General features: G+C 43.3%; 4 protein-coding genes across 6 annotated transcripts in view; 2 read left to right on the top strand and 2 right to left on the bottom strand.

Annotated features, from left to right (window-relative positions):
* slc25a16 (solute carrier family 25 member 16) overlaps positions 1–22,513 on the top strand; it is a 391,343-nt gene that overhangs the window by 138,447 nt on the left and 230,383 nt on the right. The window lies entirely within an intron of this gene.
* Positions 282–4,211, bottom strand: LOC139210616 (phosphoglycerate mutase 1-like). The gene is made up of 4 exons (XM_070840687.1): positions 3,999–4,211; positions 1,829–2,103; positions 890–1,070; positions 282–457 (listed from the first exon to the last, which is right to left on the bottom strand). The coding sequence occupies exons 1-4, from the start codon at positions 4,135–4,137 to the stop codon at positions 288–290; spliced, it is 765 nt and encodes a 254-aa protein (XP_070696788.1). The 5' UTR covers positions 4,138–4,211; the 3' UTR covers positions 282–287.
* On the bottom strand, positions 12,490–13,263 carry marveld1 (MARVEL domain containing 1). The gene has a single exon (XM_070841440.1). The coding sequence runs from the start codon at positions 12,985–12,987 to the stop codon at positions 12,490–12,492; it is 498 nt and encodes a 165-aa protein (XP_070697541.1). The 5' UTR covers positions 12,988–13,263.
* On the top strand, positions 13,905–16,835 carry LOC139211052 (arginine vasopressin-induced protein 1-like). The gene is made up of 3 exons (XM_070841299.1): positions 13,905–13,983; positions 15,120–15,483; positions 15,577–16,835. The coding sequence occupies exons 2-3, from the start codon at positions 15,134–15,136 to the stop codon at positions 15,833–15,835; spliced, it is 609 nt and encodes a 202-aa protein (XP_070697400.1). The 5' UTR covers positions 13,905–13,983; positions 15,120–15,133; the 3' UTR covers positions 15,836–16,835.

Below are 22,513 nucleotides of genomic sequence, written 5' to 3'. Positions count from 1 at the left end.
TATCCGTTACAATGCAACTTCCTCTAAAACTGTAATACTAATAGACCATTTTGCCAAACATTATTTGCTATCTCTTGAGAGCTGTGGCCCAAATATATCCTAATCATCCACAATCTATTTTCCCTGCACTGTGCAAGTAGAGTGAGGTTGCCTTTGACAACAATCCACAATGAGCTCAGCATGTATTACAATCCAAAATAAATAAGGATTTAGGAAAAACACTAATCTGAGGCCAGTTGTTAAGAACAACCTTCGCTGTCACACACAGAAAAGGCTTTTCCGACGCTTTACTTCTTGGCTTTTCCCTGAGCTGCCACGGCCTCCATGGCTTTGCGAACAGTCTCCTCATCTCCCAGGAACTGCATTTGCTTCACTGGCTTCAGGTTCTTGTCCAGCTCATAGAGGATGGGAATGCCCGTTGGCAGGTTCAGCTCCATGATGGCTTCATCTGACATTCCTACAGGTGGCAGCACATACAAGCACAACAGTTAGATACAGTTAGATAGTTGTTCATTATGATAAACCTGTTATCACCGGCTCACCACAACTGTTTGTGGCTATCTACTATATGCATTCATTAACTTTATAGCTGTACACTGTACAATTCTCATAATGTCAGTAAATATTCCACTAATAAATCTTACAGTATGCACCCTCCTATAGAGCATTTACTGAAGCACAGTGTGTCTTTATAACATCTCTCAGTCAGCTCTTAAAAACTATGGAGAGTCCCTACCGACACAGTAGTAAAACACTGACAATACAAGTAAAAGACTAGTGTTATCAGCTACGATGAGCTCTGGAAACTGTTAAACATTTCTCAAACGCATGACAGCGTCAGCGGCTAAGTCATGGCTGCTGTGCTTGTCGGCTCTAAAACACCACCCACCCTCCAGGTGCTTAACAATCCCCCTCAGGCTGTTTCCATGGGCAGCGATGAGCACCCTCTTCCCCTGTTTGATCTGAGGAGCGATCTCCTCGTTCCAAAAGGGCAGCGCCCGTGCGATGGTGTCTTTGAGGCTCTCGCAGGAGGGAAGCTGGTCCTCAGTCAGGTCTGCATAGCGACGATCCTGCAGGAAAGACAATCTCGATGTGTGAAATATATAATAGACCAGAATAGAGACAGCAAGAAAGTACTAAATGCAAGCTAGTGTCATGGTGAGTGGTTCTGAATATAAATGAATATTCAAATATGAAAAGTATTTGAGTGAGTGAGGAGTAAAGCTGTCTTTGCTGAGGGATTCAGCTACCTTACTGTTATTGTTCTATTAACACACTATCAACATGTTGCTGATCACTTATCTGCTGACTTTTAATTAGCCGGCTTAGCGTTACTGCCTCTTAACTTCTGAATACCTGCGTCTGCACAGACTTTTGAACAGTTTGTCTCCACCTTGACAGAACTTTGAACTTGAACCTAGCAGACCTCATTCTTGCCGGTCATATATTAACTCACCTTGGACATACTATTAGGTAATACCATGAGGGAGCATGCTACCAAATAGCAAGGGACTATTTCTGCAGCATGTGGTCTTGCTGTCACATTTCATTTGCACTGTTGTGTGTGTAAAGCATTTGTGTATTCAAGCTGAACGTGCTGTGAGCAAAAAGACAGAAAGATGACCTCCAACCCAATATTTTCAATGTTATATGTAAAGTCTAAGTCAGTTATTTCTGCTGATTTCACTCACTCGTGGTGACACAGCTGATCAGTTCATGACTCTCCTTTGTCATGTGTTTAGTTGATCAAGTTGCTCAAGCATTCCTTTCCTCACAGGCCGACAAAACCCAGTGATTGTGTGAAAGTGCTGGAGATAGCATATCTTACCTTGCTGATGATAGTGTAGTAGTCGTGCTCTGGGCCCATTGGGGGAGGAGGGATGTCAAACGAGCGCCTCCAGATCTTCACCTGAGCCTCTCCGTGCTTGGCGGCCGTCTCCGCCTTGTTAAGCCCAGTCAGGCCTCCGTAGTGGCGCTCGTTGAGCCGCCAGGTCCGATGCACCGGCACCCACATCTGGTCGATGCTGTCCAGGACCAGCCACAGCGTCCTGGTGGCACGCTTCAGCACGGAGGTGTAGCAAATGTCAAACTCAAAGCCTGCATCTGTAGATTTCACAGAGTGAGAAATGCTGGAGTTTTATGCACTTTGACTGCAAATGATTAAAGAAAATTCCATTTGCATAGTGTAACTGTCTCTTCCAGCTTTGTTTAGTTAGTTAATAATGCTTTCTGGGAATAACAAGACTGCATCTGTTGCATTAAACATAACTTATAAATGATACAATGAAGAGAGTTAAGAAAAAAAGCAACTCAGTCTCCAGCCCAGCTTAAAAGACAGAGTGTGATGTGACTTCTTTTATGGCCTCAATTATCAACTGTTTTCATAATTGATAACCATAATTTACCATTCAGCCTATTAAACATTAAAACATAGTAAAAAACAACCCTCGTAGGGACGTTAATAATTAACAAACAGTTTTGATCCGTTAGTACTATAAGTTCAGCAGTTAAAAAACATTAATGTTGCTTACAGAGAGCTTGTACAAAGTATATAAACAACATCAATGAGTAAAAGTACAGTGTTAATTAGCACACCAGTTAAACTGACGCATGAGTTAGAGGGTACGATGTGGTTCTGTGCTCCTCTCCACGCTGCTCTCCATCTACTAAACCTAACCTTTCCAAACGCTCAGCGTCCAAACCCACAAACGCTGGTCTGTCGCTGGAAAGTTTAGGATCGAGACGTCCAGCTGGGAGAGCATCTCTGCGCCACGGGGGTCGCCATGGTTACCCTGAAAGCAGCTGTATCATAGGTGAAAAACCACGATGCACTCGTGCGCTCTGGAGCCACCAGGATAACCACTAAACCCTGAATGCGACTAAAAGGCAGTTTTCATATTTTCAAATAAAACGTTTCAGTAAAGCTGGAACTAAAAATTCATTCTGCATTTGATTTTTGGGCCAGCAGCCTTTGTGGGTTTTAAGTTTTAAGACTTTTTACATTTAAAGCACCTAAAGGTCCAGACCCTAGCTATATTGCTGACCCTTTAAATATTTAAGAGCCACAACGCAGCCTACGATCCTCTGGGAGAACCCTTTGGTCGTCCAAGCTCTAGACCAAAGGGGGCTGTGCTTTCTCTACCAGGTGCTTTAGGATGATCTGCTAGAGGTCAGAGAAATCAGTTCAGTCTCTTAAATCCCTTCAAAAACACAGTTTTACAAACAGGTTGTATGTGATTTAATCACACTCACTTTTATGTAAAACTTGGGATCTGTTAATTAGATCTCTGTCTATATATCTTGTACTCTTTCATTTTCATTTTCATTGCTGCTGTTTTAGGGTTGTTACTATATGTAAGGCACTTTGTAACAGTGTTTTTGTAAAATGCACGCTATAGATTAAGTTATCACTGTTATTAATAATACATTTAACTGTATAAATCGTTCAAAATTCTTCTAGTCACTTAATGATTCAACTGTTAATTATTGACTCTCCAAGCAGTAGGCCTGTTTCATCAGACCAACAGTCCAAAACCATATGATATTCAATTTACTGTCACATGTGACAAAGAAAAACATCAAACTATCACATTTGAGAGGCTGACACCAGGGGATGTTTGACAAAATCGACTAATTGGTTAATCAACAGATGGTTGCAGCAGTAGCTCCACAGTCTGGTTTACTGGTCCTCCATATAAACTGTCCTGTGTGATCCATCAAAATATAAGCTGCTTTTCTCAACAGCTTCTCTTCTTCGCAGGCTGATCTGGAGTCAAAGACCCAGAAGATCACGACTGACAAGATGCAGCCACATGAAGGCATCACTTCTGCACGTTTGCACATCCTCCACATTTCGCTGCCACGCTCAGAGGGAGGAGGGAGGAGGGGGAGGGCGTTTTGGGCTCCGATTATGCAACCCTGGCCGTGCATTAGCCTCCAGGATCTGTGAGATATTACAGTGGATGTTGGGGGGGTAAAATGAGGTAGTTCCTCCTCACCTTTCAGGGCCTGTCCACCTCTCTTCGCCTCCTTTACTCCGGTTTCGCTCAAGTCTGCGTCGAACCAGCCGCAGAACCGGTTCTCCTGGTTCCAGCTGCTCTCTCCGTGGCGGATCAGCACCAGTTTATAGGCCGCCATGACTGACTGTAAGATGCCTTATGTGTCCAGTAAATACACGGATGCACACCACTCCAGAGAGGAAGACAGGTCCACTCGCTGCTGTCAGGCCGGTGAGGAGTTTTATCCCGTGGATTGGTCACTGCCTGGTTTTCACATCCAATGAGATTCTGCTGAAGCTCGTGTCTTTTATATTTCTCGACCAATGACAGCGGTGGGCGTCAGCAAGCTCCCTGACCTTCACACTGCTCATTGTACTTTATTGACTTTTCACTGTTTCTCACCAGCATAACATCTATCTATCTATCTATCTATCTATCTATCTATCTATCTAACTATCTATTATAGTTCCACCCAATAAATATAAATATACATTTGTGTCTGAAAAATATACTGTGAAGTAAAATAAAACTCATCCAGACAAGACAAACAGACACAAAAGCATTATATTTGTGCATAGTTGTACATGTAATACATCAGAACTTTCAGGGTACATTAAACAACACAGATCTAATTACGTTTAAAAAAAGAAAAATGACAACACTGTGAGACATGATGGGATATTTCAGACCTCATAGAACCAGCCGTGCTGCTTCATTAGGCTGTAGATATTTACTGTAGGAACAGGAGCTGCAGGCACATAAACAATGACACTAAAAGGTGAAGACAGACCAGAGGCAGTCAGAGTATCAACGACAAGGTCTATCCATCGAATCTAATCGCTATTTAAAGTCATTATAACATCTTGGTACATTGTCATAATGGTGTTAAGCTGTAACTTAAATGTTAAATGAAAATAAAGCAGTTGACAGAAGGACGTTTCTTTATTCCTTAGTGACCTCCTACAGAGGTTTGGCTTCATGTGGTGGTTACACACTTGAGAAGAAAAAGGAAACAGAAATAACAAATGCTGATGAGGTCTTTTAAACCAAGAACCAGGAGGTCTAGTGGCAGCCGAACCACACGGCTTCAGAAAGTGTCTTCGAGGCTTCTATCATGACCGTTTGGTCCTCAGCTGGGGGCTCAACGTGGTCCCTAAAAGCAAGGCAGGGATTTTGAACCGTGTACATGACATGCAGAAATCTCTGTAGAGAATTCCTTGCACCTCATCATAACTAAATAATGAATGTCCTCTTTATTGGGATCATCTGAACCCTTCATGTCCTCTTTTTCTGTCTTCATCCAACTGTTGCATGTGGTGGATATTCAGCTATAACTGCTGTAGTATCTATAGCCCAGTAACTAGAATAATGACTAGAACAAATGACCAGGAGTGGCACAGTACGTTTTTTTTTTTATGCATTAAGGCCTTTTAAATACTGCATTTGCATTGCACATTAGCAAACAAAGCCTTAGTTTAAAACAGGAAGACTTGTACATGTACATCAGGGGTGTCCAAACTGCGGCCCGCCGGCCAACTGCGGCCCGTGCTCCAATTTTCATTGGCCCGCAGGAAAAACTGTATTGGAATGCGGCCCACACATGGAACCTGCACTGGACTGTGTTGTACTTCTTAGTCTCACCACTAGGTGGAGTAACTGTCTTGAACGAGGCAGCTTCACTATAAAATGAGTAATAGAAGAAGAAATGTGCTACAGGTGACCCAAAATGGCAGAATTAAGGAAACGTAAGAGAGCAAGTGAGTGTAGAAAGTTTCAGATGCGGTGTTTGATGAGAGCACAGCTAATAACTAATGAAGATCACTTTTGCATTACGGAGGAGCTGCTTGATGTTAGCAGTCTGAAGAGCACCACGACAGGGGAGGATGTTTTTGAAGCTCTGCCAGGTGCAGTTGGCATGATGGGACTTAAATGGGACGAGCTGTGTGGAGGTACGATGGATGGAGCTCCAGCTGGGACAGGAGAGCACAAAGGAATCTACGGTGTCCGCAGAGGAGCAAGAAAGTAGAGGTAAGGCTGTTAATTTGAGCACCAGGACTCTAGCACAGACTATTTCAAGCTTCCCTCTCTGATGCTGATGCTGTGCTGCAGCAGTTTTATTCCCTGAGATCATAAAGTCAGTTTTGAAGAGAGAAGGACCTCTTCATGAGCTCAGTGATCACCTTAACACACTGAAGAAGAGCCTACAAGGCAAAGACCAGCTTGTACCACAACTAATAAATGAAAGCCCACTAATGGAAAGGCTTTTTTTCTTGAATCATATTCAGTTATCAAGCAGAATTTACCTACATTTGATTGATTCACCTCTAGTGAATTAAAGTTAGCAGCATAGCTCACTTCTAGAGAGTGGCCCAGCCCTTTGTGTGTTTTTCTGTATGTGGCCCTCAGTGAAAAAAGTTTGGACACCCCTGCATTAAGGCCTTTTAAATACTGCCTTTGCATTGCACATTAGGGAACAAAACCTTAGTTTAAAACAGGAAGACTCATGCATGTACATTATGCTCATTTTACTGTGCTGGGAACAAAGCCTTAGGAGAGGAATGGTCCATTTACTCCTTAATAGCAGGCTTGTTTTTGCCACTATGACTGTGTTATGCTGTTTGTCTGAGATCACTACACTGCTGACTGTATGATGTCAACATCTTATGCTTCTTTAGGCTACTGTTTTTCTTCCTTACATAAATACAGAGTGTCATGGGATTCATTTTTCACTGCTTCCATATGACAGTCTTCACGAGACAGTGGTCACACACGTGGGAATAAACAACTCAACATGTAGAATAGAAAGCGGGGGAGCTCAGAGAAAGGGTAAAACAGTTATATGGGGCCATTCTCAGCTCATTATAGTTTACTGTAGCCACTTAGAGTTAATTTAAAGGACTTTTAACAAACAAAGATGGATTGTTAACAGATCAATCTCCTGAAAAACTGATGGAAACTCATGGAAACTGAAGAAAACCTCGTCAACGCCTCTTGAGGTACAATGAATTTAAAGAAAGTCTCTTTTGGCCTTGGTGTGAACTCCAGTTATTGTCATGTTGCAAGCTGACAAGCTCTCACCACTTCACTGATTATTCATCTAAATTCTATTGACACATTACCAAATCTTGCTCAAACTATTGCACAGTAGCTGCTTGCAGAAACAGATGTGGAAACAGTCAAATTCAAGCTTTGTGAAGCTCTGTTACGCCTCCTAGTGGGTGAATTAAATCATTGTTTACCGTCTTAAGCAGTCAAAAGTTATGCACATACTGTAGATATGTAGAGATTTTCTAATCAGTCAGAGTCATGAAGTTTTATTCAGGACATTCTTATTGTGACTTTATTTCGCTGCATTTGCCATAATTGTGCCAATGCAGTGAAAGAATAGTGATATATCAATTAATGTAAATATCATCTTCCAGTATTGTGATCTTTTTTTAATGGCTGATGTAAACTGAGGGGATGTGTTTCCAGTTAGATGAGAACATCTGTTTTTCAATGTGCTGTTTTTCCTCCGAGCAGCAGTGTGAACAAACAAAGAGAGTTTGGGCTTCTGTGTGTGAGAACTGTGGGAAAAGTGATGCCTGGGAAACACTTCTGGGCTCTTTGAGTTATTATCAGGAACTCCAAGGTCCGCGCTGGGGAGGGGTGTTGTTATACTTCCCCGTTCGTGTCTGCTTCAACTGCTCTGTCTTCCTTTTTGGGAGTGCCTCACCTCAGACTGTAGTCATGGAAAAATAAAGCATCGCTTCTAACTCTCTTTTCATTTTTTAATGAGGCAAAAATTACAGGTGATGAATGACGGATGTGTTGCTAACGTAAGTTTCTCATACATGCCCAAGAGTCAGTAAATGTCAGACAGGAAATTAGGGAATTCGTCCGCCCAGTAACTCTTCCCCTCCCTGTGTCTCACAACTTTCTCAGACTCATTCACTCTGTAACACGCTCTCAACATCTTGGCCAAAGATTGGCAGAATGAAGGAAGCGGTGGTATTTTCAGGGCTCTATAAATAGCATCATTTCCCACCACTGCCTGCCATTTCTCTCACGCAACACATGAACACTGTGCCCATTCAGAAGTATTGTGTGGGCAAACGCTGCTGTAACAGATGTGGATTCAGTAACCCCAGTCACCATGTTAGGAAACAGTAAAGTGACGACTGTCAGGGGCAGACTACGAGGCCTGCACGCCTGAAACACTGCGCCAATTAATGCTGCACACAGACAGGAAATGTCAATCTCAGATTCCTGCTTGGATCTTTATGTGAGGTATTTTTGCACACCTTCCTCTCTCACTTCTTGCTTTTCTGCTCATTCACTTGTTCTCTCAGCCTCCATCTGTTTTCCCAGACCCTCTGTCCCTCTCTGCTGCACTGGAATGTGCATCTCAGCAGTAAATGAAAAGTGTGGTTAACAGGGCGCTGCTGTGTGTGTGTGTGTGTGTGTGTGTGTCTGTGTTTTCATGTTTCATGTGCGTACATATAACCTCCAAAAATGAGACAGGACACAAGGTCTGCCAGCAGGAAAGAAAGAGGCAGACGCACAGGATAGAGCACGTCCACTGGGAATTACCCACCCAGTGCTGAGAAGGCTACTGAGATCAATATCAGGACTGTGCACAGTAAAAAAAACCCAAAAAACTGTGGGTTATGGTTTTAAAGTGGAGGTATTTTTTAAATATTAAAAAAAAAAAAAAAAATCCCCAAATATTTAAAGGATCAGTTCACATTTTTTCAAGGCTGACTAAATGCACAACTAACATTACCATATAGGTACATTGGAAGGCTTTTTGGCCACTGTAATTGGTCCTCCTGTTCATGAAGAGATTCTTCTCTGAAGTTATTAAACATTAGGGAGAAAATCCACAGAATCTGAGAGGATGAATTCCAAAGTTCCGCCAAAACTGATAGAAAGTTTCAGCAGTCAGTCAAATTGAGTGCAATTTCTAGATTTAAAGTGTTCACGTGCTGCACTTTGGTGGAGGGATAGCGACACACAGAGGGAGTCACTACTCACAGGAAGCCTTATTCTTTGCTTCGGTTGCTTCTTTTGCAGGCAAGAAATGTGGATTTTGTCTCCTGTCACTTACTTTGGACTCAGTGCAGGAACAGATCTCTCGTTTTCACAGCCAGTATGACAGGAAGCATCATTCCAGCAACCAAAAAAAAAAAACAGTACTGTTTTAAGAGAGACTTGAAAGAAGGCTGATGCAGAGATGCAGGATTTTCTGAATTTCTGAAGGAAATAAAACCATTCGTGCTATTTTTCTATGGTAATCTCACTCGTGATTTAATTACAGCCATGGGTCACAGTCAAGTCATTGTTATCCATTTGGACTCCAAAACTCTGAAAATGTTCTGGCAGGGAGCTTTGTATCAGTTTTTCATTTAACAGGCATGAGTCCATGGCAACAGTACACATGATGCTGTGCTTTCAGGGAGGGCCAGAGAAACCATTTGGATGGGTTACGATGACTATTGCACGGTTGGTCTCTTGCAGGGTGGGAGAGCGCATACAGGAAATGTCTCTTTGGTTGACTGGCCAAAATAAATATCACACAGTTGGTCCTTATACCAAGTTGTCTGGGTTTTATTTTGTGCCTGTGTAGCTGGAACAAATACAACAACCTCACCATTACGGTGCCCACACCCTTCTAATTGTTTTAGGAGGTAACACGGCGTTTCAAGTTCGTGTTATTACCTGTGATAACGATGGTATCTTGATTGGACACGGATGTGACCCTTGAGGATTACATTCAGAATAGGCTCAAAAACAAAACTATCAAATCTGAACACACATCCATAAACTGTTAATGTGGAAAGCTCAAAAAGGCTATCAGGGCAAACGTGGAGAATCCTTTTCTGGCCTTAATTGTCAGCATACGCTATCGCTGTGAGGCATCCAAAACTTAAACGATTCACCATGGTTACTTTAATATCAAATTGAACCCTGGATTCGGTGCTTTGTTTACTCAGAACTCAGGGCTCTTGTGTTCAGTCTCCACTTGGTTGTATACAACAGTGTGTTTCTAGAGGCGCAGACACGAGGACGGGACAACACTTCTCTGGAAATCTCAGAGGGGGTGGAGGACGGCTAGGAGTGTGTGTGGGTGTGTGGGTGTGTGTGTGTGTGTGTGTGTGTGTGTGTGTGTGTGTGTGTGTGTGTGTGTGTGTGTCCTTTTTCTCCTTTAGAAGTGCTAGATTTATATCCCGGTGCTGCAGCTGGTTAACATTAACCCTTCCTCTCCTGTAACTCCGGCCACAGATGTCACCTTGCAGTCAACACACACACACACACACACACACACACACACACTGTATTTTACCTGTTGGCATTGCATGAAAAGGCCACTGACCCAGAGGATGACAGACTGTACAGTCGTTCTTTAAGCATAAGTAACGTGGAGGTACAGCTTGAATAAAATACCCAAATTAGGCAAATCATTTAACTCCTCTCCTCGCTTGCAGTCTGATCTATTTTTGTCTTTATATGGTCACTTTGTTTTACGGTCACTTTGCCTCTGAAATCTTGGCACTAAATGAATCACGAAACAGGAGAAACTCTCTGAGGAAGCTATTTCTCTTCTCTTTTTCTACACCTACCCTTTATCATTTATTGTGCTGCTGCTGCTGCTTTTATATCCTAACCTCTGCATTTTTGTTTCCTTTGTTTTTCATTCTTGATTGTGAATCTGCAGCACTTCATCCCTCACTCCCCCTTTCCAAGAATAACTCATCACATTCAGTTGGAAACATACAAGTGAAAACAGAAATGCCCGAACAGGGGAGACGTGTCTATATGTGCGAGTGAGCCGCTCTCACCACATACATGTCAGCAAAGCGGTAAAAGCTCATGTGTCGGAGGATAACACAGCTGTTCACACGCTGTGATTCCTACTTGCGTTCTTGCTTGACTGTATGAAGGCAACCAAAAGCAACTTGTCGGCAGCATGTTTTGAAGAAGTGCATGCTGACTGGAATAGACGAGACAGTGAATCATCTTCCACTGCTTGGCTTTGTTTTCATTGGCTGAACATTAGCCCACCTCCAGAACCCCAACAGACTGTTCCGGTAAGAACAAGCCTCCCTTCCAGATAATTACACACACACACACACACACACACACACACACAAGTCGTCTCGAAAAGTAGGATAGCTAATGCAACACACACGTTCTCTCCATCACGGTGCATGCACATTGTGTGTGTGTGTGTGTGTGTGCGTGACTGTTTCATTGTCTGTCTGTTCGGGACACAGATAGGCTGAAGGATCTGCATGTCTTTCATGTGGTTGAGTGGCAGAGTAGATAAATGATCCCTGCTGATTGGCCGACACTTTTATCTCCCAACAGGACGTTCCTGAGGGCTTCCGTCATTAGTCCCCCTGAGTCTGTGTTTGATTTGGAAAAAGCCACCAAAAGCACTATTTGTGCACGTGGCCCAGCTCCTTCTCTAAATCTAAACCTCGCCTCTAAAACTCTGAAACTAGTCAAACAAAATTAACAAAGCATTGTCGGAACATTTTCCTCGTCTAAACACCTCTTTGCACATGATCACGACCAAAGAAACATCTCACTGGCTCGCACTTACTGGTCTTTATTCTTGCACTTTGCTCTTTGGCTTTACATAATGAACACTTAAGGAATATTTTTGTGCAGCATACACATCGTAGCACCAATCACATCCATACTTAAAGGCTGTTGTTGATGTTGTTGTTGTTGTTGTTGTTGTTGTTGTTGTCACGGCCTTGTTGAGCACCTTTACAGCATTCTGACACTGATAAAACTGTGAAAACCAACGTTTGACCGAGCACCAAGCTAAAACACAGCCGGTCAAAGAGATTATATCCACAAATGTTTTAGTCCATCGAGCTCCAGTTACTGTTGTCATACAAAAACATCTAAACACATAAAAATATATACTTTAAAAAGGTATTGAAGAAGAATCCCTCCTGAAAACAACTGTAGTATGAGAGGTTTTAGATACATTAGACAGTTACCCAGTACCAAACATCTGTTAAGGCAATTGTACTGTAAACTTGATATTGAATATATTGCTACCCCACTAATATTATAATGTTTCTTTATGATGGAAATTACATTAAATTACTGAGGTGAGAGGTGGAGGCACGGCCTTAGCTGCAACTGGGAGACACACACGTTAGTTGTACCTTAATAAAGGGGTTCAATACTTCTCCCAATCCAATCCTACCTCCAATCCTGGACATCTAGGCCTCTGTGTCAGGAGCTGCTTGGGTATTTCCATGTCAGCAACCTTTAAATACACCAACTATAAGGCCACAGAGTGATTTGGGATAATTCTGCCCCACCACCACGGTGTTGGAAAGTCTGTAGGTGGACAGTAGAGGTGAACATTAGAGTAGCTGTTGAGTTAGATTACAGTGAAGTTAACTATTCCTCATCTTGCTGTGGATGCCCCCAAGGACCCATTCCCTCCTCCCTGCTGCCATGACCCCCCCCCCCTCCAGTCTCATCAGATGACCGTCTGTTCCCCCCGACACTTCCTGCACGCCCCATAAATAACCGACAGCAGGTAAGTCAGGCAGCACAGGCAGGCGAACACGGCGGCCGCCAGGTAGACCTTGTACAGGCAGGGGTGCTTGTACTGCTCCAGGTTGCAGTACGAGTTGCGGTGCGTCTTGTAGATCATGACACCTATGGCCGGCAGGTAGAGCGCGGCGGCGGCCACGTCGTGCACCAGGTTGGTGGACAACCAGCGCTCCCCTCCCAGCAGCGGGACGAGGTCCTGCTTGTCCAGGAGGGTGAGGAAGAAAAGGGCGAGGGTGAGGAGCCAGAAGAGGACTGCGACGAACAGGACGAAGTGGATGGATCCTTCGTATTTGTTGGCGGCGATGGTGACCCACAGCCCGGCTCCAAACGCAATCTGCAGGATCCGGATGATTCCCAAAAAACTCTTGAGGAACTTCTGGATATTTTTCCTCACCTGCGGCTGGGGAGGTTGGGGTGGCATCTCTCGGTCCCTTTTTCCCGAACAGGGCGGGTGCTTTCTGCCAGCTGCAAACAGCAGCTGGGGAAAAGATGGGCAAAAAGTGGAAAGGACTCGGAGGAGGGCCGGATTTGTGGTCTAACAATGAAGCCAAAATTGGAAAAGTTTAGGTAGAAAAAAGGAACTCTCTGTTCTTTCCACAGCCCCGGGGTTTTGAAATGAAAAACCTTCTTGTATGTTTCGTCTTTTCCGTTTCCTCTGTTGAATGTAGCGTCTGTGCTGGGGGGCTGGGTGATGGAGAGGGGGCGGCCTGTAATTCAAAGCCTGCTCCTCCTCTGCCGGACGGAGGGATTCATGCGCGGCCACTCATCTGCTGATGCATTTCTCCCCCCGGGGGGAAGTGACCTCTCCCCTCCCGTGTCTCAAGGGGAGAGTGACCCATCTCCTCCTGTCTTTTTGCACAGATTAAAGCTTTATTAAACTCAAGCATGAGCACATTTAAATAACATGTCTGGAGGCAGGAAACAAGGAGATGTGCGTAAAAACTCATGCTACTCATGCTAATGCACCATGTGTCATCCTGTTTGCGTCTTTGAGCTCAGGATGCGGTACCTCCCCCCACCCAACCTCACATTAACTGACAGGCTCTCCTCGTGCCAGCCAGCCTCATTGACGTCAATGGATTTCGGCGCGCACACGCCCTACGTGGCCAAGAGGCGGACCCCGCCACCCTCCCCTCCTCCACAAACACGTGATTGGCCGACATAAAGCTCTGTCCCAGCCCCGGTAGGAGGGCGCAGCGGATCTCTCTGCCCTCATCGGTGGCTTGACGGCATTGATTTGTGATTGACAGTCGGCTCAAGTACGCAAATTGATCGCAGGTGAGTGTTGGACAAACAGACCGTCCTGCGTCACTGCAGCCCGTCTGCAAGCTCCCGGTGGAGGAGGAGAAGGCGATGCGCGCAGCTCGGAGGGTCGTGCTGTAGGAGCGAAGCACTGGAAATAACAGCAAATCTTCGGGTAAGCTGATGACCTTTTATTTTTCACATGATTGTCACGGGATTCCTGTTTACTGCCCACAGCCCGATGGAGCCCAGCGTGGACACGAGGACACAAGACCACAGTAAGCTGCTGAGCCGCTGCATCGTACTTTATCTTCCACCACAGGACCAAGAATGTTTCAAAATGACTGTTTTCACTTTATTTTTTCGGAGACTCTTTGTTGTTGCATGGTGGTAAAGTTTTAGGTTTGTTTAATTTCCAGTGCGGCTGCATCAGTGTTGGCTGTTATGACACAAGTCCTGGAGAAGCCCTGGGTGTTTGGTTCATGTTAACCTACTTCCAGTGCCATTAAAATATGGCTGTGAATGTATTTGTGTGTGGCGCTGCCTCCCATGATAGTCTGGTGTGTGCTGTTTTGCTTTGCTGTTTCTATTTGTGCTTCTGTTTCTACTTTTTGTTTTCTATCATTCTTATTTAGTTTTTACTTTCTCTGTTTGCTATTGCTGCAACTACCGATTTTCCCTTCCAGTGATCAATGAAGGCTTATTTTAAGAAACATCACGTGTGTGTCCTCAAATAACCTACTTACTGTTTGGTAGTAGTGGTTATTCACAGGACAATGTACATTCCTGCTCATAATTTGATTGTGATGTAGGTTATTGTTTTCTATAACCTGATAAATCTATGCTGTAAAAGAAAGATTAAAAAATTACACATGGACATTAAAAGCACATTTGACAAAATGATCGTAGCTCCCTGAGTCAATCTGCTGTTGAACGATCTAAAGAAAACTGACAAATGGACCTTTTTACTTAACATTATTTCGTTGTTTTCGTGGAGCCACATTCAATCCTGATCTCGGTCACTCAGCTAATACCTATCTGTCAGTGTCCCACTTAAAACCATATGTGAGTAAAGACAGATAAAGTTGCCATCTGCAGTTTAATGGGCTTTAAAGCACAGCTCATCACTCACTTCCTAAAGTGGGATTAAAGAATCAGACTCACAGCTCACTTGCAGGGTTGTGACAGATGTCTAAAGGTGTTGTGACGCAGTCTGATGCACTTTATCTTCTCTGTGTTCTGTTTGTTGGGTTGTTTTTTCATCACTAATCACATCATAATGATTGGAAACTCTTACCGATTCTTCCACAGAATAGAGCCGGTGTATGCCACCTTTTCCCGTCTTTCTCCGGATGGAAACCGGACACGCCTCCCCTTCTTCCTCCATGCTGGAGGGGCCTTCCTCGCTGTGGCGGCTGGCGGACAGGAGGGGTAGGAAGGCTGGATCGGGGAATATTTTCAGCAACGTGAATCTGTGGCAGCTCCAGAGACTGTTCAGGGCAGCGGGGGACCAGGATGCGGAGCAGAGGGCCCAGCTGGTTTGGGGCCATGGAGATGAGGCTGAACTGGCCCAGGCCTTGATAGGACTGAGGGCTCGAAGTCACAGGAGAGGGCTGAAGACTAATGGGAGAGGCGCACTGGGCTCACACTGGCTACAAGCCTTCAATCACCTCAGGTAGGAAGAACAGCCACTAACCTTTCATATACACCCACAACCTTTAAATCACCTGGTATCTGTATTGTTTTCAACTAAATTATTTATGTTCAGGATCGGGGAGAGCTCGCTGAGCAGCCAGGGGAAGGATCCCCGGGAGGAGAGTGACTCTGAGGCAGCCGCACACAGCAGTCCAGAGCCACACCGACGCACCTCCGGAGGGACACCAGGAAAAGACACAGGGGCCACGGTGGTACTCGCTGAGAGTCAGAGTCCTGCTGGGACCTCTGAGAGACCCCTGAGAACCAGCTCAGGACTGAGGAGGGGAGGAGAGAACAACCCAGAGAGATACCTCCACAGAATCCTCCACTGACTTGAACAAAACCCCAGAGGTGCAAAACTGACTTTTAACTAAATCTGAGAATCTACCAGCAATTAATATTCCACACAGCCTACTTGAATACTGTTGAGAAACTGGAGCTTGTTTGAAGGGACGTTATTAGCTTGACCAACCTCTTACAGTTACAGAAAGAATAGAACTGTTTCTCACGATGCCATAATGTCTGGCCTTTTATCAGCACTGATCAGATGGCAGGATAGTGACGCTGCACCGCTGCTTGTGGCAGACAAACCTGAATAATACTGGCAGCACAAACCTCTGAGTGGCTTGTGGTATCTCAGACCTTTATACATTGGTTACCTGTCAAGAGCTGCCTTATGCATTTGCCTAAATTCATCCTACCACTCACACCAACCCTGCACACTGACAATTATGGACAGTGTTGTAGTTCAAAAGTGTAGATCAACAGTGTGCAGCAGATTGGTTATTTTAAAAATGGCACGTATTAGGCCGAGAACAGTGATAATATAATGTGGGTGTATCCACTTCCTGTACCACTCACACAGCCATAAATGTCCATGTGCAAGTGTTCTGTGTGTATTTTAGCTTGAAAAGACGTTTAAATTTCTGAAGTTTGGTACATTTATACGTTGTGTGTGTGCGTCATATGTAATGTAACACTACAAATGGGAGCCGTGCTAAATACATGTCCAGATATATACGTCACTGTGTGTTTAGATGTGTTCAGATGTAGCAGTACTAGGAGTCACTGGTTTGTAGCTACTGAGGTTTTAGGTGGTCAGCTCTGCTTAGAGACATAAAGTCATGAATAATAGCTGCAAACTCAAATGTCCCTCGCTGTGCAGGGAAAGACTGAATTAAACAAGTGATGTTCTCATGATAAAATGTTCATGGTGTGAAAACCCACTGTGGGTATGAAAGACTGTGTCACCATCCTTTGGAGGAGCTTTTTCATTATACTCTCTAACGTGTCATTTTTGAATTTACAGTAATAAAGAACTGAGTCTTTGTATTATTTGTCTTTTGGCTTGTTTTCTATGTAGCTATAATAACATGTTGGCCGTCAGTATTGAGATGAAAATGCTTCAGCACATGTTTCATGAAATGGCTTGAAATTGATGTGCAGGTTTTCTAGTTAACAAGCATTTTTAAGTTAACAGCAAAGCGTTCTTTACCTTCACTTGCTGTAAGAGAGGCAGCTGTGCTTGGATGCTCATTTTTCACTGTTGCCGCTCATCATGCGCACACAGTTTACTCACATTCACACCCAGGAGCTGCAGCCTGCACCCACAATCTACCACAGAGCATCTCCACTGGACCATTTGGGTGTTAAGTGCCTTGTTTCCGAGGCACCCTGTTAGCAGTTTTTGATGAGTAGCAGAGCTCACACATTTCCTTTACACATTTCCTTTACCTATCCACATAGATAGATAGATAGATGTGCTTTATTGATGCCAGACTGGGAAATTGTATATTTAGAGCAGCATCCACAACAAATATAATCCAGTTAGATAAATTCACAGTGAGGAAAAAAGCAGTAACACAAGAAAAGGAATATATACATCTGCTTCCAACTTCTCTGATGATTTAAATTACTGAACTTTTGCCAGTCATTTTTATCCTGAGGCAGCCCTCCACATATCCCCCCATTTATATTCCATATGTGTTGCTTTTCACACTCAGATCCACTAATGAACGACACTGGTGGCACAAAAGGCTGCTCTCTGGTGGTCATGTCTAGTAATGATCGTGAAAATGAGCTTTCCATCACTAGATGGCACAAAAGGCTTTGTTTTGAAAGAGCAAACCACTACAATGAGTCAAGCCAGATTGATACTTGTTATGCATGGCACAGACTTTCCCAGAGAAAACTTTAAAATTCAGAGGATGCCACCGTAAGCTTAAAGGGCAGACTCATTTTAATAGACAAATAGGAGATCTTATTGATCCAAGCTTGTTGTGTTTTACTCGTCTTTTCTTTCAGGCTCAACGAACTACATGAGTGCACGGTGTTGGCTCATGAGTTGAGAAGTTTTCATCTCTATCGCAAACCCTCAGGCAGTGTCACGCCAAAACAGGAAATGTAATTTACTGAGTGGCTCTCTGTCTACTTCAGAGTCAGTCCAGATGTTTTGGTTTATTTTAACAGGGCTCCGACATGGCGACTGATCTGTACACGTGTCAATCTATACATCCGTCCATCCCTCCAGTTTTTTTTACTGCCCAGTCAGGTCAGCATGAAGAGAAAAAGGGAAGCACGACTTAGTAGATCAGAACGCACAGGAAAGATGATCTGAAGTTGGATATGTGGACTAGGATTACCCTGCATCCTCCAGATGTCCTCTTCCCCATCAGCTTCCTCCAGCTCCTCCTGGATGATGCAAAAGGATTCACAGCTTATCTGGGAGATAAAATCCCTATCTGTGTATCCTGGATCTGCACAGCACTGCCTGGCTGGTGTAATGGCAAACTGAGGCAAGGTGCTGAAACCCCATCTGACTCCCTCAGTGCAGAGAGAGCAGCACATTGAGATAATCCTCAGTTTGCTGAGCCTCTCACCTTGTTGTGTAGAGTAAGCTTGTTGCACTGAAAACCTCATTTTAGTACCTATGTGGTTATCTCAACTTTTCATTCACTCCATAAATCTCATGATGTGAAATGATGATCCAGCAATAATATAGCTGCAGCTAGATTTAGCGGTTTGGTTTGGGCCTTAGCTTATTTTTCACTGTTATGATCTGTGGTGCAAGTGCATTTATTCTGAGGTATCTGTGGATTTCTTGATAATATCCACATTTATTTAGCAGCTACAGTTTCTCAGTTAATATTTCACGTTGAACAAAACATCAGATAAGCCTACAATGCATTGTTAAGGATGACTCATTATAAAAAAAAAAAAACAGTGTCTATGGTGAGTCCTTTGTTACATGTCAGATGTGTATGAGTTGTTAGCACTTCCACCAAAGAGTTATTTCCCCGCTAGACGCTAGACTACAGTCTCCACATTCAGTTGGTTTCCTTTGAAAAACAGTTGGAGGCCAAAAGATATACAATTATCTAGTATTTCACAAAAAGCACAAATTGGAGAGAAGTTAAAAAGAACTCATTTATTTTCCTCTTTCCGCTCCCATTATTTATAGCACAGCCACCGGACTAAACTACCTAACTGTATATAAAGTAGATGAATTAGCTACACATCCACCAGCTAGAACAGTAAAACGCTGTTTACACACATTATTCTAATGATATATCAGTCACAGGAGCCATTTTTTCTGCAGAAAAAGAATACTTTAATGTTTTGATACTACTTAGTACATTTCGCTGATATACCTCTGTACTTTTATTTTAGTAGGATTTTAAATGCATGACTTACAATGGAGTATTTTTACATTGAATGTGAATACTTCCTGGTACGGTGGTGATGTTGGTGGCCTCACTTAGCCAGGAGGAGACCTGAACTGGTCTTAGATGAGGGTAAGACAAACCCTGGACTAGTACCTTTAAGAATCGCCGTCTTTCGACATGTTGGTGCTTGGAAATAATCACTTTACTGGTCTAACGTAGAACTACATGGAAATCTTGCATTGAGACGCACAGCATTTGAGAGAAATTAGCATCTAAATCTAGGTTAAACTATAGCAGAGTTGCAGAAAAAAAAAAATCCAGTCATGCTGACTTCTGTACTTGTAGCTATTATAGTTCTGTACACAACAGCAGCGTGGTGGCAAACTGAGATTCCTTTGTGGTACATTGTTGCCTTTCAGGCAACATGCACATCTTAGCAGTTTTCAAAATTATGTGCATATAAATGAATGTCGTTATGCTTCCAAATTTGTGAGCCCAATTTAGTAGTTAATGAAAAATGACAGAGGTAGACTTTTCTGGGCAGTGGTTTTGTAAATTGCACGTATTTCTGGAACTCATTGTTCAGTCCAGTCCTTTAGGGTGAAAAAAACAAACAAAATAAAACACTGCCATTTTGGACTAAAGTAGATAAAGGTAAACCAAAGTACCTGCAGATTCTGTTCTGTCCTTTTCCTGCTCACCTTTATTAAAACAGGGACACAAAGTGACTAACACATTATTTTTCCAGTGTTTATGCAGTCAGCTGAATGCGCTTTCGCTGTTAAGTCATTAGCGGATTCGTCTAGAAACATATCTTGAATTATCACGTTGTGCTTAGGACTGTGCCTGCCAGTAGGATCTTTAATGGTGTTTGTTACGACGAATGTCTGTTGCCTCATTTCTATGGTCAGCACAGCTTCCTTGGAATAAAGTGACTAAAACTTGCAGGAGGCTGGCTGCCCAGTTTATAGTTTATCCCTTAAAAAAAGCAGTGGACCATCAACTTTGCATCTACTTTCCATCTCAAATAAATCCTCTTTTGTGGTGTTTATAAATTAGATTCACCCTCCCACCTGTCTCCTAAATCAGCCAAATAACAGTCACTCTGAGGGACAGCAACAATTTTTTATGATGCACTTTTACCAGAAACATGTTCTCAGATTTAAAATATGCTCGGTCTCGTTTTTTCGAATTGCTTTCCAGACATTTTAGCAAGGATGAGTCGAGGGAAAGCCGACAAAAGATGAAGAAAGAGGGGAGTGACAGCTGTATGGAGTGCACGGAGAGCCGATAGGATTTTCAAAAGGAAGGCAGGAAGAAGAAGAAACTCTGTGTGTGTGTGTGTGTGTGTGTGTGTGTGTGTGTGTGTGTGTGTGTGACTGACAACAGAGGCCATATAGAGATTTTACATAAGCAAGGATCTGAGAGTTGAATGTGTCCCTGCTGCATTGTAATTAGAGCACGGAGCAGTAATTAGTGAAATGATATATACATGCTCCTTGTGCTCTGATAATAATCCCAAACCCTCACACGCACACACACACACACACACACACACACACACACGCACGCACACAAACCCTATGCCACACTTAGTGTCTTTGTTCACGGTGGAATCACATAACACTGCGGCACAGCACTCATTGTTATTCCTTCCTCTGTGTCATTGAGTGCTTTGTTCTTATTCTCAGTACTGTACAGCTCAGGCTCTCTCTTGCTCCTGCAGTCTCTAAACATGGCCGTGGTGCTGCCTCCTTCCCCCCCTTTGAGGCGAACCCAAAACATCAAACATGATTCAACATGAGTGTCCTGCTGAACTGAGACCGGCACTTTTTCAGTTTACTCAGTCTACACGGACTCAAGCACAAAAACTCCTCATTGAACCTTGAGCCATGAGAGCAGCTTTTTTTTTTGATGTGGAGGAAAGAACATTTTCTTGAAACTATGAAAAGACGACTTGACGTGCAGGCTGAAATAGCAGGAAAGGTCATGAAATGAAAGTTGAGACTGTCTCTGATATAAGATGGGCTCAGACCTTGGTGCCTTCAAACTGTGTGCACAAGGTCAAACTGGTTTCCAGATCTGAGACCTTTCTGCGTGCCTTCATGCTTTGCTGCCTTTGGGACTGTTCTGGGCTCCGGAGGAACACATAGAGCCAACTTCATATCACATCATATTATGTTGCAGTGCCCACATCGACGGCCTGAGCCGTTCACAGAGGCAGAGGAGCGAAAGATTTTAAAAGGCAGCCTCCTTGAACCTCAATAGGTAGGGCCACGAGTCGGATAACTGTGTCGCTCCTTTGGTCTTTGTCCTTTTTCTGAACCCACACTAGTGATACTTATGTATGTAGGTTGAATATTTCACAAAGCCTGGTTAGATTTTTCATTGTTGTTCCCTGGTTTATAAGTCATAGTTAGTATGTAGCCAAGTATTATCAAAAATTAAATAGGCAGACCTATTAAATCTAAAAACAACTAACACACTAGGAGCAAAAATCACCTACAGTAACCTGTATTTGTTTGGCAATTTTGCTAGTTTAATAAATCGAAAGGCAGTTTTTCTCTTCAGCATAACATTTAGGAGATTATTCCTCATTTATTGTTTCCACTGTTTTTGCTATGTGAACACATCTGCCTGGGCTTATTAACACCCTCAATGTTGCATGGTTATAGTGCCACTGTGACATCTAATTAATCGGTAAGACATTCAGAAAATATATTGCCCACCTGTAGCCCAGTCAAATTTGGGCGTCATGCTAGTAGCACTAGTTGTATTTGTGATCGTTGTATCAATCATTATACATCAATAAGGAAATCTGAAGTGAGTAGAGTTAGTGCCACAACAGAGGAGTTAATCCCTAACCCTTAATATAAATGATTGAAATGACTGAATTGTAAACAAATGATGAAATGGATAGAGGAAAAGATGCAATGGGAGCTCAAAAGCAGGAATGGTTTATATAAATGTATGATTTATGGTTGAGACAGAGCTTCACTCACATAGCGCCTGAGCCTCACCACCATTAGTTAAAGCTAGATCCAAGCAGAGGCTCCGTTTGTGTGTGTGTGTGTGTGTGTGTGTGTGTGTGTGCACTGTTCTTTCAGGTTTTATTAAACATGGGAGAGTTAGTCATAGTGAAAAAGCAGTGCAGAGTGGTGTGCACAAAGTCCCCAGTGTTATTTTAGTTCAATGCATACTACATTTCTTGGTGTTTGTTTTTGTGGTAATTTCAACCATGAAGCACTGAATAGTTAACATATTTCACTGAGTGTGTACAAACACTGCCAATGCAGTACAATCAGTGCAAATTCTTTCTAACAACATCAGGAGAACTCTCGCTCT

Source organism: Pempheris klunzingeri, chromosome 12, assembly GCF_042242105.1.
Source record: "Pempheris klunzingeri isolate RE-2024b chromosome 12, fPemKlu1.hap1, whole genome shotgun sequence".
In the NCBI taxonomy this organism is placed as follows: Eukaryota; Metazoa; Chordata; class Actinopteri; order Acropomatiformes; family Pempheridae; genus Pempheris; species Pempheris klunzingeri.
The sequence above is the reverse complement of the archived record's forward strand: the minus strand, read 5'-3'. Positions and strand labels throughout refer to the sequence as shown.